The sequence below is a fragment of the Esox lucius genome, chromosome 13, assembly GCF_011004845.1.
Source record: "Esox lucius isolate fEsoLuc1 chromosome 13, fEsoLuc1.pri, whole genome shotgun sequence".
Taxonomy (NCBI): domain Eukaryota; kingdom Metazoa; phylum Chordata; class Actinopteri; order Esociformes; family Esocidae; genus Esox; species Esox lucius.
The window spans coordinates 25,144,455-25,170,318 of NC_047581.1; the positions used below are offsets into that span (position 1 = coordinate 25,144,455).

The 25,864-nt window shown below is 40.6% G+C and overlaps 1 protein-coding gene across 1 annotated transcript in view; it reads right to left on the minus strand.

Moving 5' to 3' along the window:
* Positions 1-23,735: 23,735 nt before the first annotated feature.
* The window catches only part of zmat4a (zinc finger, matrin-type 4a), a 160,532-nt gene continuing 158,403 nt past the window's right edge, over positions 23,736-25,864 (minus strand). The window contains exon 7 of the mRNA XM_013136765.3: positions 23,736-25,827. Coding sequence (XP_012992219.1) covers positions 25,800-25,827 — 28 coding nt within the window. The 3' untranslated portion in view covers positions 23,736-25,799. The remainder of the gene's footprint in view (positions 25,828-25,864) is intronic.

The following is a 25,864-nucleotide window of genomic DNA, read 5'->3' on the forward strand; positions in this document are numbered from 1 at the left end:
TGGTTGGCTTGTGGGACTCCTGAGGCAGCTGACGGGTATGGGCCAAGCGGACTGCAGCCCGGGTGGTTGTGGAGGCAAAAACTCGGGCCTGGGAGGAGTTCGGTGAGGCCATGGAAAAGGACTATCTGCTGGCCTCGAAGAGATTCTGGCAAACCATCCGGCGCCTCAGAAGAGGGAAACAGTGCCCTACCAACGCTGTTTACAGTAGAGGTGGGCAGCTGTTGACCTCAACTGGGGATGTCGTCGGGCAGTGGAAGGAGTACTTCGAGGATCTCCTCAATCCCGCCGTCACGTCTTCCATTGAGGAAGCAGAGGAGGAGGGCTCAGAGGTGGACTCGTCCATCACCCGGGCTGAAGTCACAGAGGTGGTTAAGAAACTCCTCGGTGGCAAGGCACCGGGGGTGGATGAGATCCGCCCTGAGTACCTCAAGTCTCTGGATGTTGTGGGGCTGTCTTGGCTGACACGCCTGTGCAACATCGCGTGGCAGTCGGGGACAGTGCCTCTGGGATGGCAGACCGGGGTGGTGGTCCCTCTTTTTAACCCTAACCCTAACCAACTATAGGGGGATCACACTTCTCAGCCTCCCCGGGAAAGTCTATGCCAGGGTTCTGGAGAGGAGAATACGGCCGATAGTAGAACCTCGGATTCAGGAGGAACAGTGTGGTTTTCGTCCAGGCCGTGGAACACTGGACCAGCTCTATACCCTCTACAGGGTGATGGAGGGTTCATGGGAGTTTGCCCAACCAATCCACATGTGTTTTGTGGATTTGGAGAAGGCATTCGACTGTGTCCCTCGCGGCATCCTGTGGAGGGTGCTTCGGGAATATGGGGTCCTGGGTCACTTGCTAAGGGCTGTCAGGTCCCTGTACGACCGAAGCAGGAGCTTGGTCCGCATTGCCGGCAGTAAGTCAGACTTGTTCCCTGTGCATGTTGGACTCCGGCAGGGCTGCCCTTTGTCACCGGTTCTGTTCGTAATTTTTATGGACAGAATTTCTAGGCGCAGCCAGGGGCCGGAGGGTGTCAGGTTTGGGGACCACACGATTTCGTCTCTGCTCTTTGCGGATGATGTTGTCGTGTTGGCCCCTTCAAGCCAGGACCTTCAGCATGCACTTGGACGGTTTGCAGCCGAGTGTGAAGCGGTGGGGATGAAAATCAGTACCTCCAAATCCGAGGCCATGGTCCTCAGTCGGAAAAGGGTGGCTTGCCCACTTCAGGTTGGTGGAGAGTGCCTGCCTCAAGTGGAGGAGTTTAAGTATCTAGGGGTCCTGTTCACGAGTGAGGGAAGGAAGGAACGGGAGATTGACAGACGGATCGGTGCAGCTTCTGCAGTAATGTGGTTGATGTATCGGTCTGTCGTGGTGAAGAAAGAGCTGAGCCGCAAGGCGAAGCTCTCGATTTACCGGTCAATCTACGTTCCTACTCTCACCTATGGTCATGAGCTTTGGGTCATGACCGAAAGGACAAGATCCCAGATACAGGCGGCCGAAATGAGCTTTCTCCGCAGGGTGGCTGGGCGATCCCTTAGAGATAGGGTGAGAAGCTCGGTCACCCGGGAGGAGCTCAGAGTAGAGCCGCTGCTCCTCCACATCGAGAGGGGTCAGCTGAGGTGGCTTGGGCATCTGTTCCAGATGCCTCCGGAACGCATTCCTGGGAAGGTGTTACGGTCCCGTCCCCCGGCTGGCCTGGGAACGCCTCGGTGTCCCCCCGGAAGAGCTGGAGGAAGTGTCTGGGGAGAGGGAAGTCTGGGCATCCCTGCTTAGACTGCTGCCCCCGCGACCCAGCCCCGGATAAGCGGAAGAAGATGGTAGGTGGTAGTGGTCCCTGGCAAATACATTTCCAAACAGGTCATGTGTCTTGTTATCTATTCAGAACGATGTTCTTGACAGTAACCAGTCTGGCTACAAGGCAGCTCACTAAACTGGAACAGCTGTCCTATGTGCTGTCTCTCTCCTCAGTTCTCAACTAGCATGATGTATCAATTGCCTTCGAAACAGCTAACAACCGAATCCAACACTCCACCCTTTCTTAGCTGTGAGGCTATTAACAATCCTGGACTGCTCTAAATGAGTGGGGTAAAGAAGATTACTGTCTGCACTTCTCACTACTTGTGTCCCCCAGGGCTTGGTTCTAGGCTCTGTCTTCTTTTCACTTTTCACCAAGTCTCTTTAAAATCCTCACATTTTCTCTCATATGCAGATGATGCTCAAATGCTTGTCTCATTTCCCCCATGTGTCATCCAGGCGGTGATGTGTAATACTGCGTTCTTGGCAGACATTTCTGCTTGGATTCAAACCTACCATTTCAAACTCAACCTTGACAAAACAGAGCTACTACTCCTTTTTTGTGAATGTCAGGCTCTCCAAGGCCTGCCTTGTGTCAACCAAGATTTTCCATTTCATCTGACTCCTCCTCACACACAACTGGCTTTCAATAGAAGCTTCATCTTCAAAACCCTGGTGGTTGCCTAGAGATATGCCTCTGCTTTGCGTCACTCTCTTACATCACCTCTAGCTGTTATAGTAATATGTTTACAGTTACTGGCATGACTAGTTTCACATTCATCTCTAGTGATTAAGTAAAATAAAACAACATATTTTTAAGAATCTTGAAAGAAATCTCTCCCCACAGGAATATAATAAAAATGTCACTGCTTACCTGTATAACAATAATTCTGTTTGCAAAATCAAACTTTTAAGGACATTAGGTGGTACATCTACTTATTTAGAAGTCAAAAAGAGCTGACAACCATATTGAATACATTAAATATAATTTGGCTGAAACCATTTTCAACCCTCTATTTTCATTTTGATCAAAAATACGATTTGATTTGTATTATATTTGTTAGTGAAATATGCACACATGTTGTGCATAATACAGGAAATACAAGAATTACACATCTGAACCTTTAGATATGTGTTATTTTGCAACATGACACAAAGCTCTGAGACTTTGAAAACCAACAACATTGTTCCAAAACGTGCTTTTACTCAATTGTGTAAAGATGCCTAAAATAGGAAAAAGCCTGAACCGGCCATTTGGCACAAATGACAGACGGGCTGGTCCATTTGTAAACCAGTAGGTCTCTCTTACCTGTTTATATGTTGTGCAAAATAATCGATTTTGGAGCCTATAGGAAAATAGTAGTCTGATCTGTTTAAATGAAAAGACACATTTCTGGTCCCAGTCCCGCACTGGCATTGAGGGAAGTGATAAACCTGAATCATAATGTTTTACCCATCCCTTGCTCTTTATTCTACACCAGTGACAGGATAGTATACATACAGCTCATTATAGAATCAACAGTCAAATGTGAATCCATCTATTCAACTGTTTAATAATGAAATTAGAACCATGGCAATACATTTTGAGCAGCATTTTTTGGATTGATAATGTATCAAAATCTATATTACAAAAAGCAAAATATTTTGGATAGAATTGCATTACATATACAGCATGGCTGCTGTATATGATTTTCCATCTTTTTGTAATATATAATAATGTTGCTCTCTTCAATTTTTTATTCATAATCACACCCCAACGCCTTCACTGACAGTTTAATAAATGATTGCTAGCTTCACCCTATACATTTACTCTGTATTTGCAAAAATATTTTGATGATCAAAGCTGATGGGAGATTTCAGGCATGAATAATGGATTGTGATGTTGGGAATAGGATCTCCTGACTGAACAGAGGAACACAGCTGTTGCCACCACCGTGTTGTAAATTTATAGGGGAGCACATTACATTACATTGATGGATGCCAGTGTTGAGCCTTCAAGAATTATACTTTAAAGCCCAGTGTTGAGATGAATACATTATTACGATATGGATAAGGCTGTAAGGTGCATGTCTATACTCTGCAAACACAAAATAGTGGTTAGGATCTGAGGACTGATTTAGGACATTAAAGGGAAATTATTTCATACTAGGCATGAAAATGATTTCATGCCTAGTTCACGGTTTGTCCAGGAGACATTTAGGACATTCTATGTCCCGAAATGGTCCTTGTTTCCATTCTGGCAATTTACAGGGAACTATACAAACATTCCCAAGAAAACATTCTTGTCTTTTACAGACCGCAAAAGTGTGTTTATTCTCCCACTTGGATCTTAATATCAGAAGGTTTAAAATGATAACCATAAAGAGATGGCTATTTTACTGTAAAAGGTACAAGCAAGTAATCCTCAAGGTACACTACACATTTAACTAGCTAAATCCCTTTGAACTAACTTTACTTGTTCTTTAAGGTCTATCTGTCTTGTTTTTATTCTCCCACTTGGATGGTGCTTCTATAAGTAAATTAGGACCAGGTTGTCAGGATATTGTAGGTACTGTAATTTACAAATAGACATTAATTACAAGTAAGATATACTACTTAAGATATTCTTCACTTTACCATGCTACATCCTGTTAGTAACTCATAATTACATTGTACTTAATGTCAGGGGTGCCGCTAAGAATTTTAGGCCCCATGAAGAGATTGCAATTTGGGACCCCCTCACCCTGAAAGTCACAGCCACAGGTAGTCACTAATGAATTATTCACACCACATTTAAACATGTGATAATAATCTGTTATATGAGCTTAAGTCAGCACAGTTTACTATAAATAAGCCAATCTCTTCTAATTTTCTAATTTGGGAATGTGGGCACCATTTTGGTTATGTCTGTTTTTCTGCACCTTTATTAGCCAGTCTGCAAACAATTGTGTCTCTGTGTTGATTATTGAGCTTCTCTGGCCATAGTCCTGGGTCCTCTGGCAACTACTGTTCTGCACTGGCCTCACACGTTTCCCCTTCCTCTTCTATCATCTCATCCTTCTCACTACCTTGAGAGCAACCTTCATTTTCCTTGCTCCCTTTCATCATCCTCTATCACATATTCATGCTATCTGCAATTCTTTTTTTTTTTTTTACATTTATATTTAGCATTTTTATTTAACATATACATTTATATTTAACATTTTACATTTAAGATATTATTTTATAATTTTGCTTTACTGCAGAACAATACCCTTGGAAAAGTTATTGCATGAATCTACATGAATGTCTTTCTAAATGTTTGAAAAAGTGACAGTTGAAAATTGTAATGCATTTTCTTTACATATGGTAATGCTAAATGTGAAAAAACTGAGCAGGATTATAGAACGTGCAACATTTTACAAATGGCGCCCCATAGCAACGGGATTGAAGGAATCAGAGCCTGGGAGATGAACATTAAGGACATTGTTGAGGACATTGTGCACGCTTTTTCCACTAGTTGGCTCGAATATTGCAATTCCCTTATGTCTGATCTCGTCCAAAAAATCACAGCCAAACTAAAATTAATTCAAAATGCAGCAGCACGAGTCCTAACAAAGATCAAAAAGTGTGAGTACTCATTTAAAAGTTCCCACGTTGGCTGTCTGTTAGTTTCAGAATCTGTTATGAAATGAATTAATTCTGTTTTAAAGCACTTACATTTGGCTGCACTGTTTTCAGACACACACACACAAATACATACAAACACACATGACTTCAATTAAACTGAGACTATCCCCATCTTCCAGCAACGCCTCAAGACTCATCTGTTCAGAATCGGCTACCCATAGCCACGCCAAATCCCACACACTCAATCTTCATTGTTTTCTCATTGTATTTATTTTGTTTCTGTTTGTTTTCTATTCCATGTCACTTTTGTACAGCACGTTTGGTCTCTGAAAAGCGCTATATAAATATAATGTATTATTATTATTATTAATACTGTCCAGGCTTGTGGAAAACAAGTGTCAGCAGCAGACGTAATGGGTGCTGAAGAAAGAACATTGATTACACACCCATAGGACTGATTTATTTAGTGGTTGGGAAGGCAGTATACTGACCTTTGGTATGTTTCGAAGACAAACAGTACAGATACACATAAACTACCATTCAAAAGTTTGGGGTCACTTAGAAATGTCTTGCTTTGGCACATTTCTTGTTATAACATCACATTGACCAGAAATACAGTGTAAAAGTTGTTAATGTTTTAAATGACTATTGTAGCTGGAAACAGTTGATCTTTAATGGAATAGGTGTACATAGGTGTACAGAGGCCCATTACCAGCCACCATCAGTCCTGTGTTCCAATGGCATGTTATGTTTTCTTATCAAGTATATCATTTAAAAAGGCCATGTGATCATTAGAAAATCTTTTTGCAGTGATGTTAGCACAGCTGAAGACTGTTGTGCTGATTAAAGAAGCAATAAAAACGTTCTTTAGAATAGTTGAATATCTGAAGCATCAGAAATTGTGTGTTTGATTAAAGACTCAAAATGCAAAGAAACTTCTGAAACTTCTGAAACTGTATTTTCTTGTTCTGAGCAATTAAGGCTATTTCATGTGAGAATTTGCTAAGAAACTGAAGATCTCATACAACATTTTGAACTACTCCCTTCACAGAACAGAGCAAACTGGCTCTAACCAGTGTAGAAAGAGGAGTGGGAGGCCCCGGTGCACAACTGAGCAAGAGGACAAGTACATTAGAATGCCAAGTTTGAGAAACAGACGCCTCACAGGTCCTCAACTGGGAGCTTCATTAAATAGTACCTGCAAAACACAAGTCTCAACGTAAACAGTGAAGATGCTACTCCGGGATGTTCCCACCACCATGCTCCAATTTAGATGGATGTTATTAGCCAATTGAAGCGTAGTAACTTGTTTTCACCCAGCATAGAAATTGACATTGAAGCCTAATTGTTTGATTTGGGTCTGATCAGACCAGATGATCTATTTCACAATTTGAGTTATCATAGTCAAATTTAATTTACTAAGGAGTATGTTCAAAAAGCATGACATTTCACACAAAAATCTACTAAACATGCAGCTTAATCTGAAAGAAGTTTGTGAATATAACTAATCAACTTATAAATATAGCCCCTCCAAGAACTGCCACCTTAACGTGGTGGAGGGGTTTGAGTACCCGAGTGACCCTAGGAGCTATGTTGTCTGGGGCTATATGCCCCTGGTAGGGTCTCCCAAGGCAAACAGGTCTTAGGCGACGGGTCAGACTAAGAGCGGTTCAAAACCCCTTAATGAAGAATAAAATTTTGAGTACCGTGACGTCGCCCGGTATGGCGCAGCCGGGGCCCCACCCCGGAGCCAGGCCCGGGGTTGGGGCTCGAATGCGAGCGCCTGGTGGCCGGGCCTTCCCCCATGGGGCCCGGCCGGGCTCAGCCCGAACGGGTGACGTGGGGCCGCCCTCCCGTGGGCTCACCACCCACAGGAGGGACCATAAGGGGCCGGTGCGAAGAGGATCGGGCGGCAGTCGAAGGCAGGGGCCTAGACAACCCGATCTCTGGACACAGAAACTGGCTCTAGGGACGTGGAATGTCACCTCGCTGGCGGGGAAGGAGCCTGAGTTAGTGCGTGAGGTTGAGAGGTTCCGATTAGAGGTAGTCGGGATCACCTCTACGCACGGCTTGGGCTCTGGAACCACACTCCTTGAGAGAGGATGGACTCTTCACCACTCTGGAGTTGCCCATGGTGAGAGGCGGCGGGCTGGTGTGGGTTTGCTCATAGCTCCCCAGCTCTGCCGCCATGTGTTGGAGTTTACCCCGGTGAACGAGAGGGTCGTTTCCCTGCGCCTACGGGTCGGGGATAGGTCTCTCACTGTTGTTTGTGCCTACGGGCCGAACCGCAGTGCAGAGTACCCGACCTTCTTGGAGTCTCTGGGAGGGGTGCTGGAAAGTGCTCCGACTGGGGACTCTATTGTTCTACTGGGGGACTTCAACGCCCACGTGGGCAACGACAGTGACACCTGGAGGGGCGTGATTGGGAGGAACGGCCCCCCTGATCTGAACCCGAGTGGTGTTCAGTTATTGGACTTCTGTGCTAGTCACAGTTTGTCCATAACGAACACCATGTTCAAGCATAAGGGTGTCCATCAGTGCACGTGGCACCAGGACACCCTAGGCCGCAGGTCGATGATCGACTTTGTTGTCGTCTCATCTGACCTGCGGCCGTATGTCTTGGACACTCGGGTGAAGAGAGGGGCGGAGCTGTCAACTGATCACCACCTGGTGGTGAGTTGGATCCGATGGTGGGGGAGGAAGCTGGACAGACTCGGCAGGCCCAAGCGTACTGTAAGGGTCTGCTGGGAACGTCTGGCCGAGTCTCCTGTCAGAGAGATCTTTAACTCCCACCTCCGGCAGAGCTTCGACTGGATCCCGAGGGAGGTTGGAGATATTGAGTCCGAGTGGACCATGTTCTCCACCGCCATTGTCGAAGCGGCCGCTCGGAGCTGTGGCCGTAAGGTCTCCGGTGCCTGTCGAGGCGGCAATCCCCGAACCCGGTGGTGGACACCGGAAGTAAGGGATGCCGTCAAGCTGAAGAAGGAGTCCTATCAGGCCTGGTTGGCTTGTGGGACTCCTGAGGCAGCTGACGGGTACCGACAGGCCAAGCGGGCTGCAGCCCGGGTGGTTGTGGAGGCAAAAACTCGGGCCTGGGAGGAGTTCGGTGAGGCCATGGAGAAGGACTATCGGCTGGCCTCGAAGAGATTCTGGCAAACCATCCGGCGCCTCAGGAGAGGGAAACAGTGCCCTACCAACGCTGTTTACAGTAGAGGTGGGCAGCTGTTGACCTCAACTGAGGATGTCGTCGGGCGGTGGAAGGAGTACTTCGAGGATCTCCTCAATCCCGCTGACATGTCTTCCATTGAGGAAGCAGAGGATGAGGGCTCAGTGGTGGACTCGTCCATCACCCGGGCTGAAGTCACAGAGGTGGTCAAGAAACTCCTCGGTGGCAAGGCACCGGGGGTGGATGAGATCCGCCCTGAGTACCTCAAGTCTCTGGATGTTGTGGGGCTGTCTTGGTTGACACGCCTGTGCAACATCGCGTGGCGGTCGGGGACAGTGCCTCTGGGATGGCAGACCGGGGTGGTGGTCCCTCTTTTTAAGAAGGGGGACCGGAGGGTGTGTTCCAACTATAGGGGGATCACACTTCTCAGCCTCCCCGGGAAAGTCTATGCCAGGGTTCTGGAGAGGAGAATACGGCCGATAGTAGAACCTCGGATTCAGGAGGAACAGTGTGGTTTTCGTCCGGGCCGTGGAACACTGGACCAGCTCTATACCCTCTACGGGGTGTTGGAGGGTTCATGGGAGTTTGCCCAACCAATCCACATGTGTTTTGTGGATTTGGAGAAGGCATTCGACTGTGTCCCTCGCGGCATCTTGTGGAGGGTGCTTGGGGAATATGGGGTCCTGGGTCCTTTGCTAAGGGCTGTCAGGTCCCTATACAACCGAAGCAGGAGCTTGGTCCGCATTGCCGGCAGTAAGTCAGACTTGTTCCCAGTGCATGTTGGACTCCGGCAGGGCTGCCCTTTGTCACCGGTTCTGTTTGTAATTTTTATGGACAGAATTTCTAGGCGCAGCCAGGGGCCGGAGGGTGTCAGGTTTGGGGACCACACGATTTCATCTCTGCTCTTTGCAGATGATGTTGTCGTGTTGGCCCCTTCTAACCAGGACCTTCAGCATGCACTGGGACGGTTTGCAGCCGAGTGTGAAGCGGTGGGGATGAAAATCAGTACCTCCAAATCCGAGGCCATGGTCCTCAGTCGGAAAAGGGTGGCTTGCCCACTTCAGGTTGGTGGAGAGTGCCTGCCTCAAGTGGAGGAGTTTAAGTATCTAGGGGTCTTGTTCACGAGTGAGGGAAGGATGGAACGGGAGATTGACAGACGGATCGGTGCAGCTTCTGCAGTAATGCAGTCGATGTATCGGTCTGTCGTGGTGAAGAAAGAGCTGAGCCGCAAGGCGAAGCTCTCGATTTACCAGTCAATCTACGTTCCTACTCTCACCTATGGTCATGAGCTTTGGGTCATGACCGAAAGGACAAGATCCCGGATACAGGCGGCCGAAATGAGTTTTCTCCGCAGGGTGGCTGGGCGATCCCTTAGAGATAGGGTGAGAAGCTCGGTCACCCGGGAGGAGCTCAGAGTAGACCCGTTGCTCCTCCACATCGAGAGGGGTCAGCTGAGGTGGCTTGGGCATCTTTTTCGGATGCCTCCGGAACGCCTTCCTGGGAAGGTGTTCCGGTCCCATCCCACCGGGAGGAGACCCCGGGGAAGACCTAGGACACGCTGGAGGGACTATGTCTCCCGGCTGGCCTGGGAACGCCTCGGTGTCCCCCCGGAAGAGCTAGAGGAAGTGTCTGGGGAGAGGGAAGTCTGGGCATCCCTGCTTAGACTGCTGCCCCCGCGACCCGGCCCCGGATAAGCGGTAGAAGATGGATGGAACTTATAAATATGATATATATGATATATAAATATGATATATATATATATATATATCAAACAATATATATGCGTGCGTGTGTGTGTGTGTGTGTGTTAGAATTACATGCTACGTAAATTCACATCTGTGTGGACATAACATTTGCATTCAATAGTTGAGTCAATATTTTAAGTTCTCCCAACAACTTGCCTCATGCTCCTGTTTTAAAAGGATTGTGGGTAAAAAAAAGATTTGCAGATTTAATAATTATTGCCATAAGGTTGAATACATGTTTAAAGAAAAGTACATATATACATTATATTATATATACATTATATATATACAGATATTACATTGCCATGAGGCACATGGGAGAACATGATGAACAGATATTAAAAACGTCAGGAAAATCAGTGTTCAACGATGACATCACAATCATCTGATTTCCACCATTAGTCTTTACACTGCAAAAGGAACTAATAGAAAAATCTCTGAAAATTGTAATAGGTTAGGTGTAAAATAGGATCAGAAGGTCATCCACAGGGGTATCCACTGAAAGTTGACTTGCAACTAGAATATACTGTACTTAAAATGTATCCTCTTACACACTTTGCACTTCATGGAATGATTTTGTCCTAAAATCTAACTTCTGGAGTCAAAATCATTTGTGGGTTTTCAATTCCATTGATCAGTTAGTCATCTAAGTGAGTGCAATACATAAATGTTAAAGAAATTCTCCCCACACTTTAACTTTGGTGTCCAATGATTTTTAACCGACAAAGTGAATCCCATTTCGCTAAATCCTTTGAATATCCTAGGTTTTGTAATAAGAGATCCCCCAATTGATTACTTAATTGATTATTAATTACTTAGTCAAAACTAAACCTGAACATAAGAGCTCAACTATTTACAATCACAATGTACGTTTTCCACCATCTTTACTTTTTCTATTACAAAATTATATTTCTATTATACACAATAATTCAAAACCCAATTCACTGAATTTATACAGCACCAAATAGTGGTGAGTTAAGCATGTTATATAATATTTACAGAATTTCTTACAAATTCATTCGCCTAAGGCTTGAAAATGTTTTCGGGGTGTTTCTGTTTGAGGTTTAACCCCAATTTCAAGGAGGCACATGTGGCCTTTAGATCCATCAATAATAGATAGGTAGCTTTTGGTGGAGTATGTTGCTTATTGGATCCCAGGGTTTTGTGAAATCTGCCTTTGATTGTATTGTAGCGGTGAAAATGGACACAAAATCCTTTTCCAATTGTCCGGAAATAAAGAAATTCTCTTTGGAGAATATTTCCTAAAACACATTAATAATCCCTATGAGCATAACCTATAGACACCATGTTGAAGTATGGGACATACTATATGAATAACTGGAAACGTGTGAGCATAAATAATTCCCCCTCTATGCATTTGAAGGGAATGATACCTACGACCAAAAGACTAGTACTGGGTAGTGTATTGTCACCCTAGTCAAATTTACCAATGTGTTGCTGGCAAAATGAGCATGTATTTTTCCAAAAACAAACATTTCTCAGTTTCAACATTTAATATGTTGTCTTATAGGGGACAAATGCACATCATTGCATTCTGTTTTTACTTGCACTTTCTTTCACAGCGTCACAACCTTTTGGAAAACAGTGTTGTAGATAAATTGTTGGACTAAACAATTCATCTACCACTTTCCTTAAAAATCACAAACACAGTAAATTATTTTTCATTTTAACTTTAAGACTCCCTGTTTAAGGTACCAGTACAGTTTATTTTTGGGGGCAGGAACTCCACAAGGCTTTTTTTCTATGTGGTGCACAATCAGAAATATGTACTGGGGCAGTGAGCTTCTGCAAATACTGATCAGAGTGAAAAATACATTTAAAATGGCATTGTGTGACACCAAGGAGTGTATTCCACACATAACCAAACAGACCAAAAATAACCACCTAAGCTCATTTGTCCAATAGAAACACTTGTGTTGGTTGCAAAATGGTAGCAATGAAATTCAATAATAATTACAATTTCTTAAAAGGAAGATCACAACGTACTGCTTGCATATTTATACGTGAAAATGCTAATGTTAATTTGTTTACAGATCATGGACATTATAAAAGTGTTATTTCTTTTGTAATTTTCCACATTAGTTTTGTTATCTTATGTTCCCTCATAAATGGTGGCCACAAAACCCTGGCAGGTGAAGTAATGGTAATGTGGGTCCTAGCACAGTTTAGAGCGGTTTTGTTTCGACACCTGGCTTTCTTCATTATACAGTATTGGACAAGATGCATCCTTCAACCTGCTGCACTGAGAAGCCTAATTAACATTCCAGTGTACATGCTTCTCAAAATCTGAGTAAAATGTAATTTTTCCTCCAATCCAATGATTATGACAACACCCTAAACAATACAAACTAATATCACTAAAGCACAATAAAATAGGTTTCCTTGAATTTTACTTTGAGGGTAACTAGGTCAGCACTAAATCATCGAATTCCTGCTGTTAACAACAAAGCTAAGCATCAGCAATCCGAACAATTCATCTTGTGTGTTCAAAATAAAAACAGGCAGTTCTTTTTCTAAAAGGGGCAGTTAGTGTATGTGCCTTATTTTCATTAGTATTTGACCATCAACATATCTGGGGCTAATGCCCTGCTGCCCCAATGACATGACTGGCACACTCATTGTACTCCAAGCATGGTGTTCTGTTGTCCCAACAGCTCAGAGGTGCATAGTCATATTCAAAGTCTTTCAAGAAACAGGGACAGCATCCCTCTGGAACAGTCAGTGCGTGTTCATGTTCATGTGTGTTTGTGTAAGTGTGTGCATGTGTGAATGTGCATGCATGTGTTGTTTGTGTGTGCTGCGCATGGTAGGTGCAGGCCATTTTAATGTGTGCGACACTGATTGCCACGCCAGCCAGCTAGCCAGCCACAGGAAGAGAACGCTGCTCTGCTCTGGTTTCCTCCTGACTCACAGCCCTCCCTTAACCTCCCCGGCGCTCCCTTGCCCTCCCCGGCCCTCCCTTGCCCTCCCCTGATACCCTAATGGAGAGTGACATTAATACCCCCAAGGACAACACCGGGCACAGAATGTGAATGCATGTTTATTAATGAAAAAAAGGCAAAAGAGAATAGCAATATTAATATACAGAGGCACAGCTGGACAGATATACAGTATCTCACAAAAGTGAGTACACCCCAATTTAGACATTTTTACTTAAGGGTGTACTCACTTTTGTTGCCAGCAGATTAGACATTAATGGCTGTGTGTTGAGCTATTTTGAGGGGACAGCAAATTTACATTGTTATACAAGCTGTACACTCACTACTTTACATTGTAGCAAAGTGTCATTTCTTCAGTGTTGTCACATGAAAACATATACTCAAATATTTACAAAAATGTGAGGAGGGTACTCACTTTTGTGAGATACTGTACCTTGACAACCCTGACTCTGCCCCAGGCTGAGTCTGGGTGGTCAGCCATGTGAGGGCAAACTGGATCAGACAGACACTAATCTATTCCTGCATCTCTGGTTGTTCATCAGTGACAAAATTCCATATGTGAAATGGAATATAAATGGTGATTCATGTTTAATGCACATAGTTATTTGTGAAGGATTTATTGCCATCACAAACTACAGTAAGAAGACATTCTAAAACATAATTTTTATTAATATGGGTGACATAACAAAATAATCTGCTGTCATTAATTCTAGATTTGACAATTTTGCTTTGTTATGCACATCAATGCACAAGGAAATGCAGGTAAACAAACACTATCTCAAATTTTTTCACGGCACATCAACACTGCGCTAAATACTATTTCACGTTACAGTAAACATTTGTCCTGTGCATTTCCTTCCTGTGTTATTCCAATCTGTGAAATGCTCTTAAGTAATGAGAGCAGATGTAGTGGTCTTCTCTTGGAAATTTAGAGCATGGGTTTCTGCCTTAGGAAATTATGAAGCATAAAATATTTTATTAATGCACCATTAAAAATTGATTCATGTTCATTACTTTCTCTGATGACTTTCATCCACTTTGTATGTAGAGCCAGAATTCCATTTCCCACAAAGTGCAAGCATTACAGGGCTGAGATAAATGCCACATTTTCTCCTTCCAAAGATAGTTGGGCCATGACCAGAGTTAACAATCCACCAATCAAACAATTGGGCTTTAATAGGCCCTCAATTCATCATATTGCCATTTAGATATTAACAGCATTACCTATTGTATATGAAAAGCTATAATGTGTTGCTTCAGCTTTTATCGATGTAAAAGCACCAAATAAATAAATGTGTGACATGCATAGGATGCAGAAGATGCAAACAATGTATCAAAAGGCATTTAAAATGTTTAAATTTGGTTTACAATAAAGGTGTGCTTGCATCACTGTATATACATTATTATTTATTGAATAATTATTGGATACAACCTTTAATTTGGGGTTTAAAAAACATCAAATATTCTGAGTTACATTTCAGATGTTTTTTAACTCACACATAATTGCAATATCAATCTCCAAAATATTTTCAGGAAATGTAAAACCATAACATAACAAAAATAAAATTTCTAATTCTGTATGCATGTTTGTGCTCTTACAGTGATGGAATGTTCAATACCTATAACCTATATGGACAGAAACATAGAGATTTCAATATAAAGTAAAATTTAATTTAAAGTACTCTCCAATCTATTTGCGTTATTAAGGTGTATCAAGATCATTCAAGTTTGTAAATCAATTCAGTAATATGCTGTATTCATCAGCAGTTAATTTAGCAGGAAAAGTTCCCCCATTATACATTTCCATTGAAGGCACACAAAGAAATGAATGTGGCTGTGGGAATGTAAGTGGCACAAACCCTACTACTAGAGCAGTAGAACATTTTCTATACTACTCTACTTTATGTAATTTAAAGCAACTGGGCGAAGGGCAATCATATTGGTAAAGCCCAGAATCTACAGCAGCATTTGTAAGTTCCGTAAATAGTAAGTATACAACCCTTTGAAAATGTTCTCATTTTGTCGGGTCTAAATGAGATTTTTCCTGCTCATCTATGCTCCATACTTTCAATGGGAAATACGTTATTGTTGTGACATTAAATAATATACAAAAATACAAAACTAAAATATAATATGTGAATATCATAAATAGCATATTATATGTAAATCCTAAATAATTCAATTACATTTATTTCATAAACCTTTTTACAGATACCCAGCCTGAAACCCCAAAGAGCAAGCAATAACATCATTTGACTAACAGTTAGCTCAGCTGTAACCAATCACCTTCAAATTCACTCACCAAGATAATTGGCCTACACCTGGGTTAAATTGCATTGATTCACATGATTTCAGGATACATTCTGCAGTTTCTGTTAGTTTCCTCTTTTGAGTAGTGAATTACAAAGCAGTCAATATTATAATTAAGACGTGGTTGGAGAATGGCATTATTACAGTAATGAAACCGCGGAAATGTATGGAGCCCTGTAAAATAATGAAAAGTATAATCTTTTTATTCCTTCAGCTTTAGTTATGCATTCCCTACATTTATAGATACATTCCATTGTTCCATTAATTATCTCTGACTTTATTAATATACACTAATGTCAGGCAGAATAGCTTGCACACCTTGGTTGTAAAAGAATATAGTGACCAATAACTAGTAAATAATGTGAATAATGACCAGACCACTCATCATGTTTTGTCAACGTTATAGTTCCGTAAGTAACCATCAAGACTTTTTTGTTTTTAGGAGATTGTGGTGTTAGCTGGCAGACCAAAAATTATGAAAACTTCTATGTTGGTGAAGCTGATTTCAATCTTTCCAAGAACAGAAGAGGGAGAAATGTAATTGGTTAGCGTACCACGGTCAATATACTTGGTCAACATGGAGGTAACATTAACATCTGTTCTGCGATCTCAATGAATGGCGTAGTGGCCCACAATGTTGTCTTTGGGCCATGCAATACAGAAAGTGACACCCTCATTTCACTAGAAGAACAAGGCCTCAAACTACTAGAATGGATGCAGTTTGTAGTGATCTGAGACAATGTCTAATTCCCCCATTCAGAACTCATTTTTTGTGTTGGTGATCCTTCTACCATTTCTGAACCCAGTAGAGGAGTCATTTTCCTTCTGGAGATGGAAGTTGTATGATCACAACTCACATACAAGGGTAACAATTTTCCAGGTCATGGAGGAAGCTTGTGGAGGCAATGCCAGGGATGGATATTTTCAAAATATTTTTTTCCTGACTGGCTTGATAAAGCATACATTGTGATGGGAAGGAAATACTCCATCTTGACATGAATGGCTTGATGAATAAACTGGATTTTGTTAACTCTTAATCAGTACTTATTAGAGTTACATATGTATCACACAGACAAACATTTGGAATTGTCAGATGTACTGTACCAAAACTGACAAACTTACCATATAAGTAACACCAGTATTACAAATGGTATTGCCAAAATTGTGAGGAGTAGCCATTTTGCTTACAGCAACGGAAAACACAGCAACAGATCATAAAAAGATCTTCATAGAATCAGTTCATAAAGGATTGTGGAACTTTCTGATGAATATATTTTACCATTATTGCGTGGCTCTACTGGCTAATTATCTAATCAATGGATTATATGTCCGGAGTTTTGATGAAAATACTTTTTATCGATGTTATCTAAAGAGAGAGCAGTACTTCATTTTGCAATAGAATTGGGCTGTTTTCCAAAATTAGAGTGTTTTTCAAAAGCTCTGTAAACTGTTTTTAGAGCAAAAACATAGTTTGGAGTAATGTATCAAATCAAGAGAAAAACTGCAATATAAACGGTTCACGATGTCCACATGAAGATTAATTGAATGCGGCCATTCACTTATAATTAACAATTAGGGAAAAGATACAGATTTTTTTCTTGAATCATGAAATCTCAGCCACTGGCACAATAAAAAATATACTGCTAAGCTTTCTAAATCACACTAATTTTCCTTGCTTTGGAAAAAGACCAATTACTCCAACTGGTTATTGAAGAGGCTTGAATCCGGCTCCTGGTGGATTTAGTATTTCTCTTCATCAAATGCAGATCCAAGAATTCAAATCAAAGGAGGATTGAAGGATTCATATGCATGGAGAATAGAACTGAGCTCCACAATGCAAAACCATGCTCATTTTCACCTCTGTCCCAATACTGAAAATAACTCTGGTCCAGTCCCAAATAGTACCCTTTCTACTCCCCTCACAATGGCCTACTTATGGTGCACAATTTATCAACTGAAGTAACCATGAACAAGGTGGCATTTGGGACACATGCTGTGTCTTATTTTTCTAACTGGAGACTTGAATGGGAGCCAACCATAGAAGCCAAACTTCACACTTCTTCTGAGCTCTGATCATCCCAAATCTAGCCTCCAGGCTTCTTTCACTCCTCTGCTCTTACTTCCCAAACCTTACTCACCAAAGGAACATACATTATTATATTAGTGAAGGCAGGCAGCACTATCTCACAGAAAAGCAAACAAGAGCATCATCAAATGATACTACCACTCTATTGACTAATGGGTTACCACTTACACATAGAGATTGTAGTCAGGCATTAATATGGTATTATCAGGTCATTGCTGTAAATAAGGATACTGTATGTCCTTAACATACTTACCAGGTAAAATAAAGATACAAAGTAATGTATATAATAAAGATACAAAATAAAAAATAGAACAAAAAAACAAATATGAGATGATATTATGTTCATAGTTTCATGACACAGTAGCTACAGTGAGTGACTGTAAACTGCATGACTGGCTTTACATTACAGCTCCATTCAAGTTCATAAACCATTCATCCCAGTCTATGGGCTTACACATATCATATGTAATGCCTGGAACTGTCTGTAATAATTGAGATATAAAGTTATTTTGAGGGTGTCTTAATGGGCCCTTGGAGGTCAATAAAGATCCCATAAAGCACACATCCATGCTCTTCCCTCCTCCAACCTCATTTAGCACTTTTCTTATGCATCCTATTATGTACATTTGAAAACACTAAGTGGTTTTTTGATGTATTGGTTAATGAGAATAATCTATCTTGGTAAGTATATTTAAATGTGTCCCAAATGGCATCTAATTTGCCTACTTTCCTATGACACAGTCATACACATTTTAATCAGTTTAATAATATAATAAACAAAATGTTAATAAACAAATAAATAGCTTATTTGCTTTAATCAAGGCGAAGAGCAAACAGTGAAATGGTTCATCTGAACAGTTTTCACCGACAGACAGGTCGCTCACCTCTAGATCAGTAACATTTTGTCCAACGTACAGACAGCAGTACAGACAACAGACAACTACTTTTGAGACGGAAACAATGAAAATGTGATGGTATAAATGAGGCAAAGGGGAGACAAAAACAAAAACCGAGCGATAACGGTATTCTTTTATTGGGTTCTTCTTTTCTGAGTAGACAAACAGCACCTCACATATATACAACAGGGAAAACAATCATCTGAACTGTGACTCACTAAACCAATATATACTGAACTAATGATTAAGTGACAACAGGTTGTGTCCTCAGGGGATGATGTTGCCATTACACCCCGACCAGTGGTTAGAACACAGTGGAACGCTGGATAAGAAGAGGAGCTGCTCTGATCGTCAAGAAGAAAGGTCATTTTTACATTGGGCCCATTGCATGACTTACGTCAAATGAAAGCCGCATTATAAAGCATCATGATTTTGGTCTTAAGAGATCCTGTAAACTTACCGTTACTGTTGTGACCTTGGGACCATTACGTAATGTCAAATTCACCTATAATGACAAAAAATAGGTTGCTCATAACCAAAACATTTATGGATAATATTACTATATAAAAAATAAAAACAGGGAAAGACGGGCATAGTAATATCAACAAGATATAAATATTTGTTAAATAGTTATGCTAAGGCTTCTTATTAGAGCTCTGGTAATAAAGTCCTCAAGGTATTGGTTAGGGATCATTACGCTAATGATCTTGTGAACTCTGGGGAGTGAGTGGAGGAGGTGTGAACTCGCCTGACAGTTAGTATTTGTATCCAATATAATGAACTATTTCATGCATTAGCGCCTTGCATTTGTGTGTCTGCTGCCTTCCTTGGATGTGGCTGGGATTTCAACAGTTTCCAAAAGTGGTATGGCTAATGGGGCCCTTCAACACTGGATAGTGTACCGGTTGGTCAGAAGTGAAGCTGGTAGAACAGAGAGAAACGAGAGGTACAGAGAGATAAGCACCAAGGGGATGAATGGTCTAATGCATAATGTATGCATAAATATAGCCAGGGCGTTCTTGAGTCCCACACTAAGTGCATTCATGTACAAAAGTCCCACCAACTATTACCAGCAGTCAAATCATTTTTAAGATTTATGAAAACAAGTAGGACACTACAGAATAATAATTAATTTTGCACCAACCCAAATTATTTTTAGTTTTTAGTTGCAGCAATTAAAAGAGAATATCAGGACACCACATTTACAATATACAATAGATACAGTAAACATACACATAACAACTAGAATGAAAAACATCATAATTTTTGGAAAGGGATATGAATTAAAATACAGATACGTGATGAGTAGACCACATACAGGGCATAGTGATAGTAATGTTGTGGTGACAAACATTGTATTGTCATATGGTTCCATGATCTAGATGTCAGGTTAAAAAGGGGCAGTGCAGGGAAATATATTTTTTCTTAATTATTTTTGATTGTAAAGTCTATGAAAAAGGGTGCTGGCAGGAATGGGCGGAGATTTCCAATGATGTGCATGGTGGGAGGGGATCTTGCTAACAACTTTTCTTTTCCTTGTAGCTAATTTACCATTTCTGCAGACAGTGCTGCAGTGCCGCAGGCCCAAACCAGCAGTTGATGGAGGATGAGATTGACTCAATGATAGATGAGCAGTTTAGCTGGCTAGCTAGCTAATGTTAATGTTAGCGGCATACAGCTACAGTACTTGATGTGGGGTTAAATCTCAGTCCGGCTTGCCCTCCTCGATAGCAGCAGATAGGTATGTCAGAGCCTTGTTGCCAGCTTGATTCAAACCACTTTCTATTCCTCAAAACTGTGTCACCCATACTGGCATAGTTTATTTGAAATGATTGCACAGAATATGGTTTTATTTAGTTCTAAAAGTCATAAATGCATGTTGTGTTATTATTTTCAATTTAATTGACCATTGTAACTGGAACTATTTATTTGACAGCAGCAACAGCCACTTTCAACTGAAGTAACACTGTAGCAATATAACCTCTGCGTTGCACCAATTTCCAATACTGGTATTAGCCTAGTCGAATTAGTTTAAGTTAAAAAATTAAGTTTGGGTCCTTGGGACTGAGATGAAGGGATGAAAGACATTGTATGATACTGTGATTTAGGGATGGAAAATAACATTGAATTCAAATGCATTCTTAAACTCACATTGCCAGAGTATTTCTCAAATAAAAGTAGACTAAAACTAAGGAGGCACAGAAATGACAAAAAGTGACTGAAACTAAAATGAATTTTCATCAAATGACTAAGACTATGACTAAATCTAAACTGGCTGCCAAAATGTACACAAATATATACAAACCCGATTCCAAAAAAGTTGGGACACTGTACAATTGTGAATAAAAACAGAATGCAATGATGTGGAAGTTTCAAATTTCAATATTTTATTCAGAATACAACATAGATGACATATCAAATGTTTAAACTGAGAAAATGTATCACTTTAAGGGAAAAATAAGTTGATTTTAAATTTCATGGCATCAACACATCTCAAAAAAGTTGGGACAAGGCCATGTTTACCACTGTGTGGCATCCCCTCTTCTTTTTATAACAGACTGCAAACGTCTGGGGACTGAGGTTGCTCAAGTTTGTGAATAGGAATGTTGTCCCAATCTTGTCTAATACAGGCTTCTAGTTGCTCAACTGTCTTAGGTCTTCTTTGTCGCACCTTCCTCTTTATGATGTGCCAAATGTTTTCTATGGGTGAAAGATTTGGACTGCAGGCTGGCCATTTCAGTTCCCGGATCCGTCTTCTATGCAGCCATGACATTGTAATTGATGCAGTATGTGGTCTGGCATTGTCATGTTGGAAAATGCAAGATCTTCCCTGAAAGAGACGACGTCTGGATGGGAGAATATGTTGTTCTAGAACTTGGATATAAATGTCAGCATTGATGGTGCCTTTCCAGATGTGTAGGCTGCCCATGCCACACGCACTCATGCAACCCCATACCATCAGAGATGCAGGCTTCTGAACTGAGCGCTGATAACAACTTGGGTTGTCCCAGTTTTCCAAAATGAACTTCAAATTTTGATTAGTCTGACCACAGAACACTTTTCCACAGTCCATTTTAAATGATCCTTGGCCCAGAGAAAACGCCTGCGCTTCTGGATCCTGTTTAGATACGGCTTCTTTTTTGACCTATAGAGTTTTAGCTGGCAACGGCGAATGGCACGGTGGATTGTGTTCACCGACAATGTTTTCTGGAAGTATTCCTGAGCCCATGAGTCCTGAGCCCATTTCCATTACAGTATCATTCCTGTATGTGATGCAGTGCCATCTGAGGGCCCGAAGATCACAGGCATCCAGTATGGTTTTCCGTCCTTGACCCTTACGCACAGAGATTGTTCCAGATTCTCAGAATCTTTGGATGATATTATGCACTGTAGATGATGATAACTTCAAACTCTTTGAAATTTTTCTCTGAGAAACTCCTTTCTGATATTGCTCCACTATTTTTTGCCGCAGCATTGGGGGAATTGGTGATCCTCTGCCCATCTTAACTTCTGAGAGACACTGCCACTCTGAGAGGCTCTTTTTATACCCAATCATGTTGCCAATTGACATAATAAGTAGCAAATTGGTCCTCCAGCTGTTCCTTATCTGTACATTTAACTTTTCCGGCCTCTTATTGCTACCTGTCCCAACTTTTTTGGAATGTGTAGCTGTCATGAAATCCAAAATGAGCCAATATTTGGCATGACATTACAAAATGTCTCACTTTCAACATTCAACATGATCTCTATATTCTACTGTTAATTATAATTAAGTTTATGAGATTTGTTAATTATTCCATTCCTTTTTTACTCACAATTTGTACAGTGTCCCAACTTTTTTGGAATCGGGTTTGTATTATTTCCCCCAATATTATTGACCAAATATTCTGAGCACACATCAGATTTTTTTTCCTAGCTTGAATTGTTCAACATAGTATGATTGTTCTGAGTTAGCCTGCAATTAATGGTGGACCAAGGTATTCTTCAACTGTTCTTTATTGCACCATCACTTAGAGCTCAGGTCGTGTCCCTGGGCAAGGCACTTTACCCTAAGTTGCTACTGGAAAACTCTCCCTGTACTTACTGTAAGTCACTTTGGATAAAATGTCTGCTAAATTACAATACATTTTTTATAATATATATTATTTTCTTTGTTTATAATGTGAGCGTATAAATTCAGCCTGAGAAAATAATATAAATTTTCACCGAACACAAATATGTATTAATGACTGTTAACAAGTATCTTAATATCTGGGTGAAGGAGACATTATGGGCATGTTTTAGCACTTCTCTTTGAAAATGAGGAGAGATTGTTCCGCTAAATAGAATCCAATCTTAGCAGATGCTCACAGATAATGATACTAAATAATCATATCATATTTGGACCTGGCAAAATCCTCATATCTGTAACAATACCTGTTTTGTCCGAGTACTTGTCACATCCCTACAAAGAAGGCCAACCCTCCAGCAGTTTAGGACAGCAAGAGTTGAGTTGGCTAAAACTCAATAGTAAATTGGCTCAAATTAAACATGTTTGTAAAACAGAGAAAGCATGCGAAAGTAAAAAATACATAGAACAATCCATCTTTCTTTTCATGTCCTCATCTGCACACTAGCTAGCTAACTTCTTGTTTCTGGCTAACCTTAGCCAGCAAGCTAGTCTCTTGGGCAAAGTAAACGTAACAAGATGAAATGATCACAACCAGATGTAAAAAAATAGCTTTGATACTATGCCAGCCAACTAGTGAAAATGTTTTGGTACTGGCCAATGTTAACTTACATTTTTGTGGGCTAACAGGCAAGCTATTTTCTAAAGATGTGTTTGGATTACGGTGTTCCTTATTATTATGTTTATTGGTGTAAAGCATTACAACAATACAGTATATCTGTTGTATGTGTAAAACTTTGTATATTAATTGCACTGAGTGTACAGTGGTTTCTTGGCACCTGATATTTCAGCAGATAAAATAATTTAAAGTCTAGACTCTTAAATTAGAATGAGTATTATTTACATCATTCTAGAGCTAATTTAACATTTCTGGTTATCTGGACAAAATATGACATTTCCTATGTAGAATACAACCACCTCCATACAGAAATATCTTACTGAGAGAGAAACATGATCAGTATCAGTATCACACTGGTGAGTCTACCAATACATATATAGAAAAGTACAGGAAAGAATGACTTGGACAACAAAAATAGGAAGTCTTTGGATCTTCATTCAACCATATAAAATGTACATTCAAATTGGACTTCGGGAATAATTCTTGGTTTGAGGAAAACAGAATAAAGTAACAGGACTGGACAGGTGGAATAGTACAGTTGCACGTGTCTTTAATTATTTTTTAGACACAGTAGTGTACACAACTCAGAGAGAGAGCACAAAGGGAATAAGGGTGTATGAGAGGTGGAGCTCCTCTGGAGATCGAGGGAGAGACACTAGATCCAATGCAAAGTTGGGCAGAATGTAACATCATATCTTGGGCTGAGCAAAGCAATTCAGTTGATGGGAGAGTTGCGTTATTTAGTAAATAATATGAGCACAGAGTACATATTCAGTTGTTTCCAATATTAAAACACTTATACATTATTTTATGTTTTGCCTGTGGCACCTCACAACATAGAATGCTCTGAGTGGAGCTAGTTTCAGTTGATATTCAGATTGGATCATTTGTTTTGTTTTAGAATTTCTCTCTCCATCTCTCAAACATGCATGAAAATGCTTTTTTTTGTTTTTGTTATTTCTTACAGTGTAAGGAGTAAATAAAAAACTGTTCAAGTATTCTTAAAAAATAAAAAAGGTAGAAGAATGATTGGTTTAAATTTGTGTAACAATTCCAGACATTTCTCATTTCAAAACAAACAGATCAATTATTATAAAGTTAGCACAAAAATACCTTTTAAACATTTATCATGGCTATTGATCAAACACATATTTCCTGTCGACAGACACTGACAGCACTGTACTGACTGAATAATAAATAACTTGTATTTTGTATCTGTATGCAGACACATTATGTTTTCCCAATTACAAATAAATAGTTTAATCCACAACAAGTAAGAACAAACATAAATTCAAACCAGAACACCTGCTTGTTAATTATCTCTTTTACCACCAAAATCTGGTTAAGTATATGGCAACAGCAACCACTGTCATGACATAGCGGTAATGTTCTAATAACATATTAGAATGAAAAGGTTGCTACAGAAGGTTGAAATAAGGTTGTATATTGAAGTTGGATAGCTTTTTAAATACTTTCCATTTCATAATAAGACATCATCATCATCATCATTATCATAACAGCAATGCTTTACACCAATACAGAATAACATGGTTTGATTCAAATCGACTGTAATTGGTTGTAATACTAACACATTCTAAAAGGCTATATATGAATAAACTCAGTGAAAATGAAGTCATGACTCATGACTTGAATCAATGGGACCTCCCTGAGACGAAGACCACAATTGAACTTCCATAACATATGTAGGAAGAGAGAACACATGTTTACACCTGGAACACTGACAACATAGATCCCCAACCTACAGGGACTCTTCCAGGACTCTTTATTATTGGCCAACAAACTCTGTTGTCCACCAGGGATATTATGTTACTGTGAGATTTGATGGGAATACAAAGCATATACCTAATCAATGTAGTTATTCTATCATTGTAATAAAAAAGGAAAACAATTAGTAAAAAATAAATGGAATCAAAACAATATATTACTTATATATAAGTTATTTCTTATACATAATATGTTTTAGAGTTAAATAGATTTAAAAAAAAAACATTATTACTTGAGTCAAAATGCCATTGAGTCTTTCTCTCTCTAACCACTCACAACTGGTTTGGTTCTTCGTACATTTAGAGGACCACCCCCTTTGTCGGATCCACTGTTATGCTCTTGAACCATTGTCTTTAAAGGTACTGAGATTCTGTTGATGTGGAATGAAACATTTGTAGAATATTGATCACAAGGCCAAAATGAGAAGAGTTCTGCATACACTTTAAATTCACTGGTAAGACAGATGCTGTGGAGATGGACCTTTACAAAAAAACAACTAGTTCTCCTACTGTATTGCAGAAGGACCACAACAGAGACAGAAAGAGAGAGAGAGATAGAGAGATTGTGTGTCTGTGCGTGTGTATGTGTGAGTGTGTGTGGTAGAGAGAGAAAGCAGGGCAGAGGCAGAAAAATTGGGGCAAGCTGGACAGCTTGTCTGACATCAATCCAACGTTTTTTTTTTGTTCTTCAAGATTCACTGGACACATATCTGATTCTTCAGGCTGCAGGAGAAAGAGAGAGATTGCGAAATAGTGAGGG